Here is a 22944-nt window from a genome sequence, read left to right as displayed (position 1 = left end):
AAGCTATTCCTACCAACCTGTAGTTGTAGTAGTTCTTCGAGGAAAGTTATATTTTTGTTACTGCTGAGTAAATTATATTAATTTATTGTTCAAAATAACCCATTATAACTCATTACAATACTCGTAATGTAGTTTCTCTGCAACAAGTTGGAGGTTATTTTTGAGGCCCCTCAATTTCTACACTGATATATTTAAAAAATATTAATTATGTTAATAAAATGAAATCTTTCATTTTTTGTAGTAAAAGGAGAAATTATAATGATTACATTTAATGCATCCGTATTTTGTTAACTGCTGTTGTTTAAAAGCGTCACCCATTATAGTATTGCCGTTATAACTTTTTATCTGCTCCGCCCACTAAAATTGGCCAATCAGAATCAAAGTCAAATTCAATCTGTATAATTTTTCATCACATTTGCCACGTAAAAAAGTTAAGGTTAGAATTTTGCTGTCAAGTCCACAATAATTATTGTTTTAGGTTCTAAAAAATAAAATGTCATTAAGACAATTCGAATGTCAGAAATTTTTACTATGTCAATCAGATCGTCTTAACAACCTATTTGATTGGTACTCGTAACTAAGAAAATGAAATGGGCGGAGCAGATAAAATGTTACGTTGTTCTTAGTATAGTCACTTTTGACATTTTATTCTGTGTTTGTGAAAATTCTGTATTAGATTATCTAATTGGCTGTTGTCTCTTGAATTTTTCTTTGTTTGTTTGTACTGCTATCGACCACGTAACCTAGTTATCGAAATGATAGATTCCCTGGACATTTATCTCAATTATTTACGATGTCATCATAGAGTTGCACTTTTTGTCGATAAATTATTTAGATAACAAATTATATCTCTCTGTTGACGATAAACTGAAATTCTTCCTGCTCATTGCGTTCACACTACGAGTACTATGTGATTCTGTGTGTGTTCTGCTTCGAAGATACAGTTAATTTCAAAATTATCGAGTACCCCTCAAAAATCAAGAAGTCGATTTATTACAGTTTTTTTCACATGTAAACATGCCTTTTTGAAATTTGAGCGTCATATTTTTTATATAGGTTAGGTGAGTTTGACAACATAAAATGTCGCTGATATTTTAGAACACCATAATAGTGTCTGTTTTATCCTCTGCACGATGCTCTTCGCGATGTTATAATACTGAGCTACCTCTGGATCGACCATCCTTCTTCTAATTTGGAAAGAATGAGCATTTTCGCGTTTTCGGTTAGATTAGATATTTTGTTTGTCAAAATTGACATTGATCATTGACAAAAAATGTAAGTGCAATTCACACTGTAGAAAATTAGGTGTACTCTATAATTTTGAAATTAACTGTACCTTTCAAGTTATTGAATGCCTTATAGGTATTCTTCTTTTAAATTCCGTTTAATTCTCGTATTAAAAATTATATAGCCTACATTTGGTTTACTTTTTATTTATTTAATGCTTTATCGTTATTGTAATCAAACAAGGATTATGTTTTTTTAAGTAAAACACATTTCTTGCAAACGGTGAAATTCGTTGTATGTATTAAATTTGCGAATATCAGTGCGGCTTTTATTCGAAGTGATCGTTTACAGATGGCCCATAAGTCACTTTAGCCTTTCAAAATTTAAGAACATTTATGCTATTGTGTGGTTTTAAATATTTGTTTTATATTCTGGAAATTTCCAGATAAATATATACATTATAAATGAGAAATAATTCACGACGAAGCAACCTATAAAATCATTCATTTTATTTTTCTTTATTCAATCTGATCATGGGCAAGCAACCTATTTTTACCTAAATGGCTTTGTGAATAAGCAGAATATCAGGTTTTGGGGTATTGGGAACCAGAGGATCATTTATCAAGGTGAATTGCACTCCCTCAACGTCACGTTTTGGTGCGTTGTAACATCAGAAAGAGTAACCGGGCCCTTTCTCTTTTTGGAGATGATGATGCCAAGATAATTATCGTGATCGGCCGGCGATACTGGAAATGTTTGTGTATTTTGCAGTGGAGGTAAGTCTCAGGCATGGTGACAACAAGATGGGGCAACTGCCTACCTACATGATCAGAACCGCAATGGAGCGGCCAAGGCAAAGTTTTAAAGACTGAACCACCAGTCTTTTTTGTTTCGATTTTCGTCAACAACAACATGTGTGTGAGTAAGACAGGACATTCAGGAAGAAATTCAAGTGCCGGACATGTAAAAGCTGTTATTGAAAATTGAAAATGCAAGGAACCAATATAAATGCTATTTGTTGAATTTATGTAGCTTGAAATAAAGACACATTCTTAGAATAATGTTTTTAAATAATATTTTATAATTAATGGTAATTATAATTAATAATAATGTTTCTTTCATTATTTCGTTAAAATTGTTTAGGAATTCTTACACGGAGAAAAGGGTTCTCTTCATTTTGTGGAAACACTTGAGAAACCACCTCTGTACGGATATACTACAGTTATTCTAAAACTGGTACAGATGTTTCTATAATTACAAGTTTTACAATAAATTTAAAAGTTGAGTTAATCTAAATCTCTGCAGATGAAAGTTATAAACTCTGTCTGGTGGCTATTTAATATTTGGGGCATAAATAGTTTTGAAAGTGTTTATCCCAGCTCTTATGAGCAACCTTCCAAATACCCCTCTTGAAGGCTGGATTAAGTCGCGCCATAATAGGTAAATATTTGCCGTGGAAGTTTCCCCACACAAAGAAAGTAAATACCTGTAGCGGTTGGGTGAAAGGAGTATCACTGGGGCTGTGGCATCTTTCCGAGTAGGGCGTATGCACCCGCACTTCAGCAAGGACATCTCTGGAGCCGTCACGAGAAAGAGTCGTGTCGAGTTCATCCCTCGAAAATCCCCTACTTATACCGTCCTTCTGAAAAGTAGCCGATTTGTATCCGGAATTAAGCGGGTATCTGGAACAGTTCAGTCCGTCCCTGCAAGGACCGGGGCCGCAGTTGGCAGACTGTACTGTGAAAACTGATCCAGGTCGCCGACGCGGGTCACCTCTGGCGGCGGCCATCACATAGCTCCACATTGCAGGGCATTGCACGTTTTCGTTCTCCTGCAACAACAAACAACGTGTTGGTATTTTCTCGGGCGGGGATGTTTTAACCAACTTATCAGCAGAACTGTCGCAAACGGAAATCGAATTTATTTGCCTTTACAAAATATTTATTTTTGGTCCCATCTATCAGTTATTAATCTACAAATACAATACATTTGCTTCCTGCTTCCTATCTGTTTGGCTTTTGTTACAAAAAAATAAATAAATGAAAAAAATATGCATGTAGGGGTTCCGCAAAAAAACAAAATAAAGCATTAGTATTTTACACAAAACTGAATTATAAAATACAGGCTGATTCACGTAGCCCGTTCATTAGAAACTTTCTGATTTTCCCAAATCATATTAATATGAAAATTGGTAGTTGACTATAATCGACTACTCCAAGTTCAAATAAAATATTTTCAAAATGGTGGCACTTCCGGAAATACCGGAAGTCGACGCCATCTTTATTTTTTTAAATGGAAAGGCTTCATTTTGACTTCACATTTCGATTCTACGTTAAATTTTGAGTTTAGAACGTCTTTTTGTCAACACTTATCTGTCATCGTTTTTGACCTATGTCATCTTTTTTGCAAAAAAGCGAGGTTGCAGGGCTTCATTAACAAATTTATAACTCTTGAACCATCAGAAATAAATAATTGTTTTTTTTAGTTGAATTCCTAGAGACCTGGCCGATCTTTTCCGCCGTTAGTGAAATTTTTTTTTTGTTTCATACGCCTACTGAGATTTTTCAAAATTGCTAATCAAAAAATGTCAAAAACTTCATTTTTGTAAATGGCAATCACCATTTGTGACACTAGATATAAATGTAAAATTTAATTCTAAGCCTACTTTTATTAACATTGTGTATGTCTATTCCCAGCCGTTTTGGCGTAATTTCGATTTTTTGAGTAAAATATTTTTTTTTTATGAAACAATTGTTTTATTTTAATTTTTATTCAAAAATCACATGCAATAAACAGTAGGTAATAACAAAATAATAAACAATAAGCAAATTAACAAAAAAATATTTTCAATTAAATCATTTACATTAGAATATTTTTTTGTTAATTTGTTTATTTTTTTATTGTTTTGTTGTTATCTAATATTTATTGCAATGCTATTTTTGAATAAAAATTCAAATAAAGCAATTGCTTATTAAAAAGAATATTTTATTCAAAAAATTGAAATTACGCCTAAACGGCTGCTAATAGGCATACATAATGTTTAATAAAAGTGCCCTTAAAATTTAATTTTCCATTTATATCTAGTATCAGAAATGATAGTTGCCATTTAAAAAAAAAAGTTTTCGACATTTTTTAATTCTCAATTTTAAAAAATTGCAGTAGGCGTATGAAACATAAAAAAATGTTGTTGATAGCGCAAAAAAGCTGCCAAATCTTTGGCAAGTCAGTAAAGTAAAAATAAATGATTTATTTCTGATGGTTCAGGAATTATAAATTTTTTAATGAAGCCTTGCAACATCGCTTTTTTGCAAAAAAGATGACATAGGTCAAAAACGATGACAGATAAGTGTTGACAAAAAGACGTTCTAAACTCAAAATTTAACGTAGAATCGAAATGTGAAGTCAAAATGAAGCCTTTCTATTTAAAAAAACAAAGATGGCATCGATTTCCGGTATTTCTTGAAGTGCCGCCATTTTGAAAATATTTCATTTGAACTTGGAGTAGTCAAGTATCGTCAACTACCAAGTTTCATATTAATATGATTTTGAGAAATCAAAAAGTTTCTAATGAACGGGCTACGTGAATCAGCCTGTATATGTAAAAACACCTCGATTTTTGTATTTTTATATTTAATAGTCACATTTATGTACAACGTGTGCCATAAATAAGAACACTAATCTTAACTGGTAATAGAAGAACAACATGTTTAAATACGTTTTTCGTCAGACCTTTAGTTGAAATTGTTGAAAGATTTAGCACAAATTTCCCTATCCTCTCTGGACCAATGAAAACAGTTTTGGTGTTTTGGTGGTTTGAACGTGTTATTACAACTAAAAAGTATTAAAAAATATATGTCACTAGAATTTAAGTCATATTGAGTTGGGTCTAGTGATCTGACAGGCAATGCTATAGGACCATTTCGTCCTATCCATCGTAGAGGAAAATCTTCGTTTAGGCAGTTTTTACAAAGCAATCAAAAAGAAAAAAAATCACGGCAGTCGTGCAAATTTTCGGTCATGTCGTAGCTAAATTTATGCAACTAAGCCTTCAATGCATGAGCGTAGACAATTTGTGGTCTTAAACGCTAATTTATAATACTCGTAAATCATAGCTCATAAATTTTATTATGATTATCAGATTTTAAAGCAACGGTTTGCTGTTGTTAACCGAGAAAACAACATTTCGATTTCGGCAAAGTTTACAAACATATACTGTGATTGTAAGCAACAATTAGATATTACAGAATAAGTGGTGGGTTTTACAACTGAAGCCAAAGCATTTTTAGTCAAATTTTATTTTCGAAACGGACTGAATAGGCAACCAATAAAACAACTGTGCATTCGTACCTACGTGTTATTCGTACGATCAAAGTAAGACAAACGTTTCCATAAAACAAAAGATGAGGTAGCACACTTGCTTTGTTTTCTTTTTTAATCACTTGTATGTGCATTGTGACACAGTACCAGCACCATCGTGTCGCCACAACGAATTTCTAGAGGCAAACTTCTAATAACTAAAAGAGAACTCTATTTAAAAAATTGAAATATGCGTCTCCATTTAGCCGTGGCGGCGCGGTCTATTTATATTTCCGGCCCAATTATTAAGCGAAAATTGGTGCTGAAAATTGCGTTCCTTATAAACGTGAGGATTTTCGTTTGCTCAGATATGTGTGTTATGCATATTAGAAATCTCTTCTCTGGCAAATCCAGCTTCGTCAGTTGCCAATACAATTGATAAAAAATTATACTGCTCGTTCATTTTTGTAAGAACCCTTGGATAAAATCAACGTCTGCGAGGTAAATTTTTGGACAAGATACGGATACAATAATTGTTGTGCTTTTGATATTATTTTTTTAATTCGTATTTCGCGATCACTCTACAAAACAGCGTCTTCAACGTTTCTAATTTACTCGGAGATGTTACACAATATGCATGAATGTTCCCATGCACATTAGCTGTGAGACGCTACATGTAAATTCTTTGGGGTGGAACAAAGTAGCCGAAAACTTCACAGTCTGCTAACACAATATCCGTGTATTCAAAAATAAATTTTCAAAAATGTTTCCTTTCCAAACAGCAGACGTAAATAACAGCCGTTTGACGTCGGACATATGAGGAGGTACTGATAAGTAGATAGCCTTAGTCATTTCTAATAAAAGAAAATAAATACCCTTACTATAAAAATTAAGTATAAACATTGATTAGGACATGTGTAAAGTTTGACATTAAAACTTCTGGTCGTTATCGAATAATAATTTTTCCAAGAAGTCTTGTCCGGTGAAAATTTGAACTTTGGCAAATCGAATACCATTCAGTGAACAAGTACAGTAATGGCCGCTTATTACGAATCCGGTTATAGTGAACTTCTGATTATAATGGACCAATCTGCTAAGTACGAACTCAAGTTCCATAAGATGTGTGTTATTTTTTTCCGCAAATAACGAACCCGCTTATAACGTAGTTTCGGATAAAACGAACCTTATTTTCTACATTTTGCTTTATAAATTTTCCGTTACAACCAACTTGTAAGTATGAAAAGGAAGATTTCCAACAAGTACTAAACACAAATGCAAAGAAAATTTTAAAACCTACTAATTTCGAAGTTGATCAAAGCCTTTTGAAATGATTTACGTGGCAAAGAGCTAAAAACGCAACCATCAGCGGGGCCATGTTGCAATCAAAGGCTGAAGATCTCAGGAGTAAACTGTTGGAAGGATCTGAATGTACAGTTAGTAGAAGCTGGATCGAAAGGTTAAAAAGAAGACATTAGTGTTTATGCCACCTAATACGAGTTCAAAATTGCAGCCCAAGAATCAGGGTGTAATTCATAGCCATTATGTATTATAAATTAAAATTAAAATCAAAATAATAATTGTTTTGTAACTCATCACTTGCAATAAACTTCGCTTATAACGAACCGTTTTTGCCGGTCCCTTGGGGTTTGTTATCCGCGGACATTACTGTTTCTGTTTTTGAGGGAGTTATCTGGTAAGAAAAATTTTGATGACACATTGACAACATCAGCAGATCAATATTCTTCCATTCCCACTATAAAAAACTAGGTTGTGGGGTTTAAACGGGATTACAAAAAAATTGAGAAGTGAAAAGCAGAAAACATTGACGTTGTGCTTGATGCAATAAAATGGATACCCAAATGCCTAAATGTTGATCCACGTTGAATGAATGTAACAACATTTTGCAGCCAATTTGGAAATATGTAGTTGAATCGTATAACGATAACGTATAATAATAATAATAATGGATGAATTGTTAAAGTGATAAAATAAAAACTGAAATTTGGAAAAAATGAATATACATACATAAAAGTGTTGTTCTCGACGGTTCTTTTACTAGTTAAAATAATAATAATAAAATAATAAAAGTCCCTACAGATTAAATCCAATTATTGCGACTAAAAACCAGAATAGATTGAAATTGTAACCATTATTAAAATGCATGTCCCATATTGGCTAATTGTTTGAAATCGTGATTCTGTTTATTTCCTGGAGGGTGGTGATTATAATTGTGACACATATTATGAAGCGGTGAAAACAGTTGCACGTTAGTCCGGGCTACATTTAAATAAAAGCATGGATGGTCTCTACTGTTTGGGCGAGGAATATGAAACAGCAACTTGTCCAGTAAAATACTGCAATCAATTTGATTAAGTACTACAATTTAATTTGTACAAAAATTGCAGCGATAATTTCAAACGTCTTTCTTCTAGACTGCATAGAGGAAACAGGTTCAAAAGATTGCCTTGAGGGAAACCACGCTCAGGATAAAAACTGTATACCCTAAGATGTAAGAATTTTAAAAAGCGTCGCTGAATTTTTTCCAAGTTTGCTCGATGAATATTGTATCCCGGTGACCATGTTACATATGAAAACTCAAGCTTGGAAGGCACAAATGAGATAAACAATTTTAAAATTGTTTCTGATTCCTTAAGATCACGACTGCAACGAATGATGAAACCCAGGAACTTAGAAGCAGCAGTTGTCAGATTACTGTAGTGTTCTGCAAAGGATAGTTTGTTGTCGAAGATTACACCTAGATCTTTAACTGAGGTACAGCGCTGAAGAAGTGAAGAACTGATTCGTCAATACCATGATCATTAATACATATTACGTTTTAATGCAAAAGTCATAGTCATACATTTAGCGACATTAAGAAAGAGCCTATTTTCAGAACACCATGAACCAATCATTTCTAAATCACTTTGGAGTATTTGGCAGTATTTGACCTTTCAGAAAATATTTGATCCTGCTGTCATTTAAAATTATTAAGTTCCCCTCTTGATCCGCCACTGGGTGGACTAGAAATGTCTAACTTCCAGGATTTTTGCAAAAAACAATAATATAAATTTAAAGACTATTATTCCTTAATTTAAACTCGCATTTTATTCAAAATTATTTATTTAGTTAGTTATTATTTAATATTTAATACATTTATGCAAGGTTCTTGAGTATTTTTGCTGCTGAAAATCGTACAACAAAATACTAACAATAAGAAAAATATACTCTACCATGAAAATCACTGAGAATAAGTCTTGTCGAAAGTATTTATATTGACATGTACAAAAACTTGTTTCTTTGTATCGAGCGATCAAATTAATTTGTAATCGAGTTATCCATGAATCCGAAATCGTATGTAGTTTCTTGAACAAAATACACAGCTTAAAGCACAGGTTAGATCTGGGCATATCAATCGAAAAGACATACGGATTCAAATCCATGGATGACTCGATTACAAATTAATTTCATCGCTCTTTAGAAATCATCGATAAGAAAATATTTTTCTAAAATATGTGTTTAATCAACAGATAAAATAATATTTTACATAAGAAACAGTAACGTGTGCATGAACCTGATGTTACGTGACCTTATGATCTTGTAAGTTTAGTGCCAGCTTTGCGATTTATTTAAGGGTGCAACTTACTACTCTATATTAAATTTGAGCTCCGACGAGTTGAGTAAACGTAGCAGTGAGATAAAGAAATAGCGCCCCGTTGTGACTTGTTGTTAAAAATAAATAAATCAGATTAGTAGTGAAAATAGTGCTTGAATGATCGACAATTTAGGGAAGTGAATACTTGAGGAACAGTTGATCACATAAAAACTAATTAATTTGTAACTTCATAGATGGATCCAGGTAAAAACATGCGAGTCAACAGAGTGTATCATTTGAGTTCATTGATCTATTTGCACGAACAGTCTCAATTTGTACCACGTGAAAAGTTATTGTACCTGCATGATAAGTGATAATTATTCTGACGTACACCCACATAGTTTTCGTGTAAAGTAATCTCTCAACTATGCAGCCATATAGACTAAGTATTATGTCAATACATGGGGAAATTAAAACAAGTTCAATTACTATTATTATTTTATCTAAAGCTTTTCCGAATAGGAAAGTATTAGTGTGAAGGTTAATAATGCTTTGGCGCCTTTGGTATCGTGTGAGACTTTTCCGAATACTCTTAGTGTAAGGGTTTTTATGGTATTAGATTCTCTGGTCACGTATCTGCAAAAGTGTCGGAGCTTAACTTCGCTCTTTTTTAACTTCAATTCAAATTTAATCCAATGGTATGGTGGGATCATAACCTATTTATAAGGTCATAACCCTTATGTAGATTTATTATTATGTAATAATTGGTATAATAAAAATTCTTATGAAAACTTGCTCCTTTGATAATGACATCTTTTTACCGAAAGACAATTTCATGTATGTATATCTACAAAAAACTTACAATGCAACATTTTCTTGTAAGATGAACTGTGAAACCTGCTAATCCCTTTAGTACATACTTAATAATATTTATTCATATTATTATAAATATTATGAATTTCGGACACATTCTGAACAAAAACCAAAACATGGATTTAATTCGACATAAGATCAGCCATGTTTATATTTTTAGAAATAACATGAATTTCGTTACGTAGTAAATTTGTAGGAAAATTTATTACAACATCGTAAAGCTTTTTAACTCATTTGCATTGTATAAAAACTTGGATGAACCTTCAAGCATAACAGAGATATTAGGGAAGTCATATACCGACAAACAAAGCTTTGTCAGAAAAATAAAGTGGTAATTTGGAAACGAATGGATTAGAATTAAGGTTCTCCTTTCCTTAGAAGGTTTCAGACTTCCCAATTTGTTTTAACGCACTTCCTAATTCCTCTTGATGCTGTGGGATTATAGACTCTTAAATATATTTTACGAATAATATTCGGTGGGGAAAATGTTTTGCTGTTGAAAATTGGAGAACATTTTTTTAAAGATTAATATGTAGCATACTTTCATTATGAATTTTCTTTCACATGGATTACGAATGGCTCATATGCGAACGTCTAAAATTCATCTACGGTGCGATCAACAATTATTTAGATCAAAGAAGGCTTTGAGATTTTGGACGTATTGCCACAGATGCTCTGGATTGCAGGAAGTATTTCTGGTTGCATATAACTGTTTCAATTTAAACTTGGAAAATTTTGCCGAAACTCGGTGAAACAGGTATAACAAAGCCGTATGTCCATTCTCTGTTATTGAAAACACCATTACGAAATAAGAGGAATCTTTTGTGTTCTGAAGTAAAAATCATTTTTGCGTTAAAATTTGATTCATAGTGACAGTTGTTTGACATTTATTAGCTGAGTTAGTAAAGATACGAAAAATCTGACATTGTCGAAGTCATAGCCGCCCCTTATCTGGGTAATTGTTGATCGCACCACAGTTCACAATACGTTCTAATTTTTACTGTACTTTTTTTAACTAAGGTAGAAGTCTATGTATAATAATTACAGTGTACATTGTGTGTAACAACAGTTAATAATTATACCTGTGTTTAAAAATTGAATCATATACATAATTTAATATTTAACTAAGAAAATTTTCGTGTTGCATAAAAAAATATACATATATTACATACTCACTATAGAATAGCACCGTCATATTAGTAATCTGTCTGACCAACTACACTGCCGCTCAAAAAATTCCGGACACCTACAAAACTGTTATTGTGGTACATGAAAAATCATGAAATCTCTTAAATTGTGTTTAAATAAGGAACACCATCTTTACAATAAAAAAACGAAATGAAGAAAAGTTTAATTAACAAAAATAATGGAATATTTAATCAATTAACATGCAATTAAGACCTACAATAACACTACTAATTCAACATTAATATCGGGTGTTACCACCGCGAGCTCTTATAACGTCTCTTAAATGATTTGGCATGCTTTGAATGAGAGTGGCAATGTAATCTTGAGGACTTGAGGTATTTGAGGCCATTCTTCCTGCAGGGCCACTCTTAAGGCGCGTACAGACTACGCGAACCGAGCATGTAATGTAACATGTAATGTAATGCTCGTCGCAAAATTGGTGCCACGAACAGCCGACGAACCGAGCACACAACGAACAGCTATACTCTGTCCACTGATGATAGATTGCGCGCTTTTTTATAGACACAGAGACGAGTGTCTACACTTTATAACATTTGCTATATCATTAATACTCGAAGAATAAATAATTCCAACAACAGTTTATAACAATTATTGAAAATACCTGTACTGAAACTTCATTTAGAGTCACAGCTGTAATTCTGTAAACAACATCATAGGCATAGGATAACTACTGGCTGGATGAAGAGTTTTGTATTTTTCAGTGCGTTATGTTTTTAAGTGATTTTTTTTATAATCGTCTCAGTTCAGTTCGATAGTTCCGAGGTTGCGTGTCATTACAGCTACATTATACAGGGTCGCTAAAAAGTATGGATTCAGCTAAATATTTTCAGAACGGTTTAGCAGAACGCATTGAAATTTGGCACACAGGTAGAAGTGTTTAAATTTTATCATCTGATAGTTTTTTCAATTTTCTAACGTCATTTATTTTGAAGATGCAAAGCTAACTTGGTTTTTTTTAAATGGCACGGGGGATTTAAATGTAATATTTTTGAAAAGAGTATTTTTTGTGAATTCAGTGAAGTAACACATGGCCCCATCGCCGCCATTTTGAAATTTTTTTTTTGCTTAAAAATTATGTATTTCGGGTTTAAACTTTTTATCTTTTTTATTAAAATGTATCTGTTTCAGTTAAATGTCTTACTTCTACACTTATTATTTATTTTTATTAATTTTTTGGCCAAAGTGCAGGCGGCAAAGAATTAACAATGGCTAAAAAAACATTCCAAAGGTCAAATTCAAATTTTATTAATTCGATAATTTTTTTATAAAGTTTCGAGTAAATTAAGATATGCATGTGCTACATCACTGGATTCACAAAAAAATATTCTTTTTAACGATGTTAAATTTGACCTCTCGTGCCATGTAAAAAAAATCAAGTTGGCTTTGTATCTTCAAAATAAAAGATGTTATAAAATTGAAAAAAATATCAGCCTATAGAATTTAAACACTTCTAGATGTGTGCCAAATTTCAACGAGCTCTGCTAAACCGCTTTGAAAATATTTAGCTGTATCGATACTTTTTAGCGACCTGTATGTGATAAGAGTGATAACGAAAAACCATTAGCTTTAATTCTGTGTAGTGATGCAATAAGAATTATGTGGAATCTGATGAAAAAAGAGAAAAAGGCTCGACGAACTTTATAAAGATTTAAAGTTCCAACATATTAGCGGACAGCATAAAATATTTAATAGAATGTCTCCCACAGACGGTGAGAATTTACTAGCCAAAATAGGACCCGAAAATCTCCAAAAAGAATACGCGTTTTCGATGTGCAATCTCAATTTAAGGCAGGTAAGTATTAACGCAAATATTGTTAGTTCAGAAATTTGTTTAACGAATTAAAAGTAGCTTCAACAATGAAGAAAATGAAGAAATTTTTTTTTCTTTACTATTTTACAGGTAAACTTTTGTAATGACAATTTGTCAGTAGAAAACGTTTTTGCACCACCGGTCATTTTCACGTGTTTACCGATTTCATGAACATATTTACTTATCAAAAGACGGTAAGTAATAAAATAAGAAATTATTGTTTAGATTCGGCATCGCGCGCAGAGCAATGGGCCATAAACTAGTATGAAAAATGTAAAAAATGCCTTCTTTGGAAAAATCAAACAATTTAATAAATTAAAAAGAAAATTTTATCTATTTATTAATAGTTCCGATGATGCAAAAATATTATTAAGCATCACGGGTGCTTGTCCGTCAGAATAACTGAATGCCCCTTTTTGGGGCCGATTTCTAATTTTACCTGAAAAGGTAGGAGCGAAGTTGCTGTTGATTATAACATTTACTCATTAATTTGTTAGGCTGTCTTACAAATATGGTGATCCATACATTTTATTAAATACATACCATAACTTACTACACTCTTTAAATAAATTACAAGGAAGGGTTCGTCTGATTTGGACGGCGAAGCTGTGAACCTCGAGAGCGCATGCGCGCCACGAACGGTTCGCAGTGCTCCGCTCAGTGTCGGTTTTCTGACGAACACAAAGCGCCATTCACAAACGCATCTCGACAAAGGGAGCTGACTACAGTCATAAACTCATAAATCTAATCTCCAACAATTTCAGTTACCATTAGTTTTTGTCCCTTATTTAAACGGTCTTGATTGTAGTTTTTTATGCATTTCATTTATGCTGAACAAAATAAATAGGTTATTATTTTTGAAAGCAACTCTTTACAATAACTAATAAATAAGTTTCACATTTTCTACAATAATGCGAATTGTGTCAATTTGTTGTAAAAATGCATAAGTCGAGATGGAGCATGCCATCAGCTTCGCAAATCAATCCGATGTTTAAGTCAATTATTGTTATATTACCTACTACAGATTAATTCCCACATACCTACATCAAACGTGCGTGTTCAGTGCTTGCTTTCATCCAATCAAAAATGTTATCGCGGATAAATCGTCTTCCTAGTCTGTCTTCTGTCAAAAACGAATAAAATTGCATGTTACGCCTGTCAGATTCCCAAATTGTTTTTAATAATTGTGTTTTTAATAACTGTCAGTATTAAAAATAAATAATTAACGTTAAAGTTTGAATTCTGGAATTAGTCTTGCCAAAAATAACGCGACCTAATTTGTTAAATCTGATAAAAAAAAATAGGTCTTGTTATTTTACCTTCGATTATAATTTAATTTTTTTAAACTATAATTCGTTTTTTTTTTATGACACGGAGTCTATTTTCGGTACCAAAACTAAAAAACAACCAACATTCTACCTACTTTCTCCGAAGATGTGCAGTTATGGCTTTGTCTTTTTTTTTTATTTTACGATGGGTGCAATATATATGATTAAAAAAGAGAAGAAGCGGCGACGTTGGTGGCGAACCGAACTCTATAGAAAACGCGTCGGTACCTAATGAACTTATGCAAGATTTAAAACTTCAACGTGTCAGTGGACATTATAAAAATTTTACAAAAATGTCTCCTACAGACTTTGACAAATTATTGACAATGATAGGACCGAAAATCTCGAAAAAAGATACTACTTGTACGTTCGCGGGAGAATGAAAATTTTATTTTAAAAGCACACTTTAGCTACGAATCCCTTCCTTGTAACCTCCTACCTTTTCAGGTAAAATTAGAAATCGGCCCCAAAACGGGCATCCATTTTATTCTGACCATCGCCGAAATACGGGCACAGCACCCGTGATGGTTATATTTTTTTTTATTGGTAACCTATTTTACTTAATTAAAGCACGCCTCAGTGTGTATAAATCCAACTTTCAAAAATGAGCGTTTTTTAAAGTTTCCATAGCAACATCAACAGCCCGAGAGGACCTGAGAAACGTGCACTCTCCATCCCGCCAGTAGTTTTCCTACGCCTATGATGTTGTTAACAGAATTACAGCTGTGAATCTGAATGAAGTTGAATTATTTATTCTTCGAGTATGTATTAATGATAAACAAATGTTATGTGCGCTATTCGACTTTTTGCAGCATAGACACTCGTCTCTGTGTCTGTGAAAAGCCGTGCGATCTATCAGTAAACGGAGTATAGAAGCTGTTCGTTGCGCGCTCGGTTCGTCGGCTGTTCGTGGCACCAATTTTGCGACGAGCATTACATTACATGTTACATTACATGCTCGGTTCGCGTAGTCTGTACGCGCCCTTAAGCCATTCAACGTCTCCGGTCGGGGTTGGCGACGTCTCACTCTGTTGCCAAGAAAATCCCAGACGTGCTCTATTGGATTCAAGTCGGGACTATTGACTGGCCACGGAAGAAGTCGTATACCAACTTGTTCCAAATATCGAACGACAATTCTCGCCATGTGCGGGCGAACATTGTCATCCATAAAAAGAAAATTCTCGCCAATAAATGGCGCATAGGGAACTACATGAGATTCTACACATTCCAGGATGTACCTATGTGCCGTCATTACGCCGTTTTCAACAAACATCAAAACGGTGTGGGCCTCTAAAGATATACCAGCCCAGATCATTATACTGCCTCCATTATATCCAGTTCTGGGAGATATGCAACATTTACTGTATCGCTCCCCTGGTCTTCGTCACACCTACTCACGACCGTCTGGTGATCTAGGACTAAATCTGGATTCATCTGTGAAGAGCACGTTCTTCCATTCGTTGTCGCCCCGATTCACATACTGGTGTGCAAACTCAAGTCGAGCTCTTCGATGTCCTACTGTTAATCTAGAGCCTGTAGCTGGTGTTTTGCAGACAAACCTCTTTCCTTCAGTCTCCTTCGGACTGTTGGGGCTGAAATCATAACTCCACGAACATCAGCAAATCGTCCAGCAAGGATAGTTGATGGCAATCCCCTATCTCGCAATACAGAAAGACACAGAAAACGGTCATCTCGATCAGTTGTGGACCTGCTACGATCAGATCCGGCCTTCTCGTGAATCCATGTGTTTCACGGAACCGCGAGAGTGCGTCTTGCACAGTATTGGTGTTGTGCAATATACCGCACACTTCGGCCATCGTTGTTTAAAACTACAATTTGGGCAGCAATTTAAGGTAGCATGGTACACAAATGAGCCGAATCTGTCATCTGAAATGTAGCTTTGAAAAGAAAACACAATCTAAACATAAAGCAACTTTGTAAATGAATGGTTTTAGATACACATAAAGTAGGAAAATCACTTAATACCGGTGTTGCCCTAAACAGTACAATATAATAATTAGCATTTTCTTTTAAAACCCTGCTAAGTCATTAATTAATTGATTACTTGACTTAAATTTTCACAAAAAATAAATTAAGTACTTTAAATTTAAAAAAATGAAGTGTCCGGAATTTTTTGAGCGGCAGTGTACTTGATATTTCTGGATTCAAATCAATAACAATCACATATTTGCTTGTATTTATTTGTATACAGAACTTACAATAATTTAATATGTGATAATTTACATCTAGCTCCTATGTAGTAATTCATTAGAAATTCTTTTTTATTTAGGTATACAAAATAATTACTATCCCACCTCCACCCGGCGGCACGGCAATTTTGCCGGAGTACATACACTATTACGGATATTACTATCAAGTAATAGTGCAGTGCTTATCAACATAATTACCGACGTCTCGCCTCCGCATTATGACTTTGTTGTGTATTATGTTCTGTGTCAATGTTGAGGAACTTCCTCACGATGTGACATGAGTATACCTTTTTGAATTTCAACTACCAATGTGTTATCTAAATCCAGAATTTTTAAATTTTTAAAAAGAGATTGCGGTACTATTCCCGTTGCTGAAATTACAAGTGGTAAAATCGAAATTTTTTCTAAACACCAAAGATTTCTCATAGCAACGGACAGCTCTAAATATTTATTAATTTTTGTGTTATATGTCTTTGTTATATTATGTGAATTTGGAACAGCTATATCTAAAAGATATGCTTGCTTTTGTTGTTTATTTAAAATTATAATGTCTGGTCTGTTATGCTTAATATGAATGTCAGTTAAAATTGTTCTATCAAAATATAACTTGTAACTGTCATTTTCCAAACAACTTTCTGGTGTATAACTATAATGTGGTTGTGTATTCTTTAATAAATTGAATTTAACAGCTAAATTCATGTGTATAATTTTAGCGAATATATCGTGTCGTTTTTTATATTCGCTTTGAGCCAAAACGGTGCAAGAAGAAATAATGTGTTCAATTGTTTCCCCTTCAGTTCCGCAAATCCTACATTTATCAATTATCGATTGTAAACCGCATATGTGTTTTTTATTATTTTTATTATTTCTTAATAAAGTCTCGTGTACTCTGTGTGAGCATTTCTCTTTAAGGATTACTAACTTGTTGATGTTTCATTTTCGACTGAAAAAAAATTAATTGAATGTTATAACTCATCTCACAAAATACTAGAGTCATCAAATTTATCTTTTACCAGGCAACAGGGGTGTCATCTTTCATTTCAGGAATTTCGTTTCATTCGAACAAAATACGAACTGGAGTATAAAATTAATCTGTCAGACGACAATGACAATGAATCACGCAATTCGTCAGAAATAATATCATTTTGCCTTAATTAAACAGTAATGAAGTTTTTTTCAACCACTTCTTTCATCGATAATAATAATTAACGTTTATGTTTTAATGTGGTAAGTACACTTCTATTAAAAAAAAAAGCGTACACATATTAAGGGCTACTGTAAATGGGACAATTAATTTAATCGTTTCCAAGAAAACGTATTACTGACATTTTGTATGTCAAATATATGAAAATTGCTTTTATAAACTCTATAAATCTTTAAATTGTATCTAGTTGTTAAATTGCTGAGAGTTGCCTTTTTCTATAAATTTATGAATAAAAGTTTGAGTTGTGTTTGTAGTATTTGGTAATGCTTGCCTAATAAATAAGGCAAAACATTTACACACTTTATGAAATCTCTGAAAAATACATCGATAAAATCCAGCTATCAGCAGATGTTTACGAGGGCAATTTTTTATGTAATCTACCTAGCAATGAATATGAAAAGTTAAAATAAAAATTGTGATTCTGTTAAATAGCTGTGACATTTTGAACCTGAATAGAAAAGTTTCAGCAAAATATGTTATGTCTGAAGACTTTATTTTTATAAACTAAAATGAGTGAAATTCAACTCGAGTATCGAACTGGAATAAAATTTCTTACAAAAGAGGCTAATGGGCCAAAAGTGATTCATCAAAGGATGATCATCGTGTATGGGAATGAAGGCCCATTTTTATTTCAAATAAGATTTTGGTCTGAGCAGTTTCGCTGGGGTCGGGACAGGATGATCCAAAATCAGGTCGACCAGTTGAGGCAAGAACTGGACATGATTTTTAAAAATTGCAGATTTGGTGCTGTCAGATCGGCGGATGAAGTTGACTTTTATTGCCAGGGGAAATGGAGTATCCGAAAATATTGTTTGGAAAGTTTTGCACGATGATTCGGCATGAACAAAGTGTTTGGACTTTGAATTCCAAGCTTCCTTACGCCAGACCAAAACTTGCCAGGAAAGAAATTTCCCATGAAAATTGAAAAAGCTTTACAAGCCCCAATTATTTTTTTTTCCGCAAATTGGTGCCGGGGTGTATCACTGGAACTCTCCTACCAAACAAGAATCAATGCAGTGGGTTCACAAAGTTTGCTTCCCCCCAAAAAAAGCCAAAACACAGTCTTCGGGCCGAAAGCGCATGGCAACCATTTTTTGGGCCGAGGAAGGGATTCTGCTTATTGAAAGATGGTAAAAGGTACTACAATCAACGGAGAGGTTTATTTGAAGACAATTTGAAGCATTGAAATTGAAACGGCCTTCATCGTGGCGTCAAAAGAATCTGCTTCTTTTTGAAAATTGCAAGGTCCGTAAGGCATGCAATATTCAGGCAGTAATTCAGTACTGTGGATTAACTGAACTGCGTCATCCATCGTACAGCCCCGACTTAACACCCTGCGACTTCTTTTTGTTCAAAAAACTAAAAAGAAAACTAGGGGCCCAAAATTTACCACCGATAAATGAGCTAAAGACAGCTGTTGATGCTTATTTTGCAGAGCGTCGTAAAGAATTTTTTTTTGAAGGAATGCGGAAACTCGAGAAACGTTGTATTAAGTGTATAAGCGTTGAAGGTAGTTATGTAGAAAAATAAATTTATTTGGTTCTCCTATGTGTTTTCTTTCATGGCTAGGTAGATTACATAAAAAATTGCCCTCGTAGTTTCAGGTTTCTAAGTAACAACAATTAAAATATAGGTTTACAATATGACAATTTAGCCAAAATTGGGCTCACTACTTGTACGCTTTTTTTCTGAATAGAACTGTACATAAAAAGTCGTTAGGCAAGGCTTTACCTTACGCAAATCGTATTTCATTTTGATAGAGAAAATTAAAGAAAAAAGTCTGGGATTTTATAAAATAAATAAAAATAGTACAGCCAAAAGTAGTGTCATTATCATTACTTCTTTGATAAGGATAAGTATAGTAAAATAAGGATAGTAAAATTACTATGCTACATTATATGTGTACACCTTTTCAAATATATATTATTAATTAAACCTGAGATTTATTTTTTAAATTAAGAAACTTTTTATTGAAATTATTGGCGTATATGGAACATCAAACAGTTGAAACTAAATAGAAAAATGTAATTGGATCAAGGTCTGTCAGGATGGAAACAAATTTTATGGTAGTTTTTTAGGCCAAGTATAGAGATTTCCCTCATTTATAACGGATGTCGTAGGTCACAGGCCACGCAATAAGTGACCTGAATTTCCAAAGTTTCCAACTTGAATTTTGGAGATATTTAATCTACGAGTATACTTACTTATTCCTGCAACTTATGACTATACTTTAATTTAATGTAATAAAACTTGTTCTAAACATTACCTCAACTCTATGTAAATAAGAAATATAAAAAGCAAATATTAAAAATAGCTTAGAAAACACCTGCTATGAATAACACTTTGATTTGCTCTATGTTGGAATTCATAATTCACGCGTTTCGTCTTAGAATAAATATCGAGCGATCAAATTAATTTGTAATCGAGTTACCATGAATCCGAAATCATATTTCGTTACTTGAACTCCACGCTTCAATAAACACAACGTGCAACACAGGTTAGTTCTTGGCAGTTGTCATTTCATGTAAACTATTACAACGCTGGTTAAAGTTACAACAAATTTATTTGTATACACAGGATTAAGATCTGACGAAAAATTGAAATTAACAACAAAATTAGATGTGGAGGCTACATTTGTTCGAATCTATTTAAAAATTACATTATCAAAATTTTTGAAAACCAAATCAATTTAAAAAAAGTCTTTAAAATTACGTAACTTTAGATGTCACAATTAAGCATATCAATCGCAAAAGACTATAATAGTTATTTACACAATTAGTGGGATAAAAGCAATATTATAGGATTCGAGTGTGAAGATTGCAGATGACGAGGGCGTTAGCCCGAGTTCATCTGTAATCAGTAATCACACGAGTTTCCTGTAATATGCTTTAGCCCACGTGTTATGTACAAAATTTTATCTAAGACCGCCCCGAATTAAAAAAAAAGGTAAATCTTATTTATTTCCGCCAGTTTCATTACACCACTCAGTGTAATAATAACTTACTTATCCCACTAAGTGGGGTAATGAAGCTCACTTATCCCACTGAGTGGAGTAATGAAATGCGTCCGGTAATGAAGTTCCTTATTCCACTCAAATGAGTGGGATAAGTGTCATTTATCCCACGGGATTAGATAAATTAATTTGATCGCTCGCTCGATATGAGATCTATACAGCGTGGTCCCGATATAACCTGCCAAAAGAAATCCAGTAATAGGTGACGATGAGTAGAACTCATACACAAAAAATGTTTCTAATAAAAGTCTTTTCATTTTCGAGATAAAAATTATTGAAAATTTCGTCAAAATTTACTGCACGCTAATGAGTTAATCGGGTTTAAAAAGGTAATTCTAGTTGCTTGCCTGCAATTTCTTTAGCAACGGTACCTGTAACATTATGACATGTGTCAAGTTTAATTTTAAATTTGCAAATCCTACAAAAAGTTATGAAGATCAGAAAACAAACAAAACGATTTCGCATTTGCTTTTGACAGTTTTGACAAATTTTTCAAGAAATGTCACTTTGAATGTGTTGTCTAGGGCAACGGTTGGTTATCTGCTATTTTTTGCTTTAGAGCAGTTAGGACGCAGTTTACAAAGGAGAAAAATGAGAATTTATGACAGTTGAAAGCAATCAATGTCATTAATTTGATTCAATTTGTCAGATTTGTCACAAACAATTCGGGTATGGTTGCTTAGATACTGACATCCTTACAAACACCAACAATTAATTCCTGACTAGCTACGTATTTTTGTGGATAGTAGCGTTGAATGGGTGTGGATAGGGGTTAATTTATCCCCATTACTTTGGACCTAATAAAAGGGGGTTTTCCGGACTTGTTGTTAGATCCTTCTAATGACCCAGAATTTTTTTGGCAGGTTATATCGGGACCACCTGTATATACCGGGTGTAGAATGGATTTTGGTACATAGGCACTTTACGTGTAAAAGTAAAAATTCTCGGATATTGGCTCCCCTAATTATTTTAAAACAAACCCTTAAATACAAAAGTTGTAGAGTTTCAAAAATGGTTCCCAATTCTTATTTGTTTTGTTTTGTAACTACTTCCGGAAGTATACAATAATGGAAAAAAGAATTAAAGAATTTGTCAAAATAGCAATAGCTGGAAAGTGTAACCGAGGTGACAACCAAAGATGACAATGTATGATAAACTAGGCAAAAATGAATAGGGAATTTTTCCTTTTTTGAATTTTTTATCAATACAGTTTAAAATATGTAATGAAATGTGTTAGAAATACAGGGTGACTGACGAAAAACCTTTGACGCTGTATCTTACTTATTTTTTATCTGATTTGAATAAATAATACATCAAATGAAATAGTTCGAAAAACACTTTATTATTATCCTATTCCATATTTTTTCCCTTTACATTCAGTAAAAAATTTCGGGTTTTTTCTTGACATATTCGCACTATCCTTTTTCTTAACTCTTTTTGGGTACCTGGTGGGGTCCAATAAACATTGTCTCGAAATTTCATCGTTCACCAAAATGATTTAAAAATACAAAATTCATGCGTGCATTATGTGGTATGGCGCCGTCCTGATGAAACACGAGTCTATTCAACACTGCTAATGGTATCTCATCCAGAAGGTTGCTTATTTCGTTTGGAAATTTTCTTCCACAGCAACATTATTATAAAAATTTCTTACCCAGTCTAGGACTGGTTTACAAATCTATGAGGGGCATGATGACCAACTCAATAGACCGGGACCAATGGCTTAACGTGACTTCCGAATCACGAGACAGAATATAGCCTTTTTTTTTAATTTTAATTTCGCCCTGGGTCGGAATCGAACCCGCGACCCTCGCGTCCCTGAGCCGAAACGGACTCCCTTAGGCTATATCAAACTGTTTTGACAAATGAATATTCAGAGCTTACTTAGTAATTTCGAACATTTAGAACAAACTTCTCTCTTGTTTATTTTGGTCACTTGATTTTTAAATTTTGTACATTTACTCTTTAATTTCTTGACTTTTGTTTAATGAATGGGTATAGTTTTTGCATTTTTATATTCAGAAGACAAATCTCTACAATACTGAATAAAAAAAATGTACAGTGCTATTTGAAAAAAGAAGCTGATGTTCATCTGTCAAAAACTGGACGCAGGAATTTTTTTTTATTTAGTTGGTATTGAAGTGTTTTCAAAATTATTTCATTTGATGTGTCATTTATTCAA

General features: G+C 33.3%; 1 protein-coding gene across 1 annotated transcript in view; it reads right to left on the bottom strand.

The window, feature by feature from the left end:
* Positions 1 to 22944, bottom strand: part of LOC138127300 (cyclic nucleotide-gated cation channel subunit A-like) — a 161458-nt gene that overhangs the window by 97666 nt on the left and 40848 nt on the right. Inside the window, exon 2 of the mRNA XM_069043264.1 lies at positions 2714 to 3058. Within this exon, the coding sequence (XP_068899365.1) occupies positions 2714 to 3031 (318 nt within the window). The 5' untranslated portion in view covers positions 3032 to 3058. The remainder of the gene's footprint in view (positions 1 to 2713; positions 3059 to 22944) is intronic.

The sequence above is a fragment of the Tenebrio molitor genome, chromosome 1 (genome assembly GCF_963966145.1).
Source record: "Tenebrio molitor chromosome 1, icTenMoli1.1, whole genome shotgun sequence".
Lineage (NCBI taxonomy): Eukaryota > Metazoa > Arthropoda > Insecta > Coleoptera > Tenebrionidae > Tenebrio > Tenebrio molitor.
Note: the sequence above shows the minus strand (reverse complement) of the source record. Positions and strands in the feature narration are given on the sequence as shown.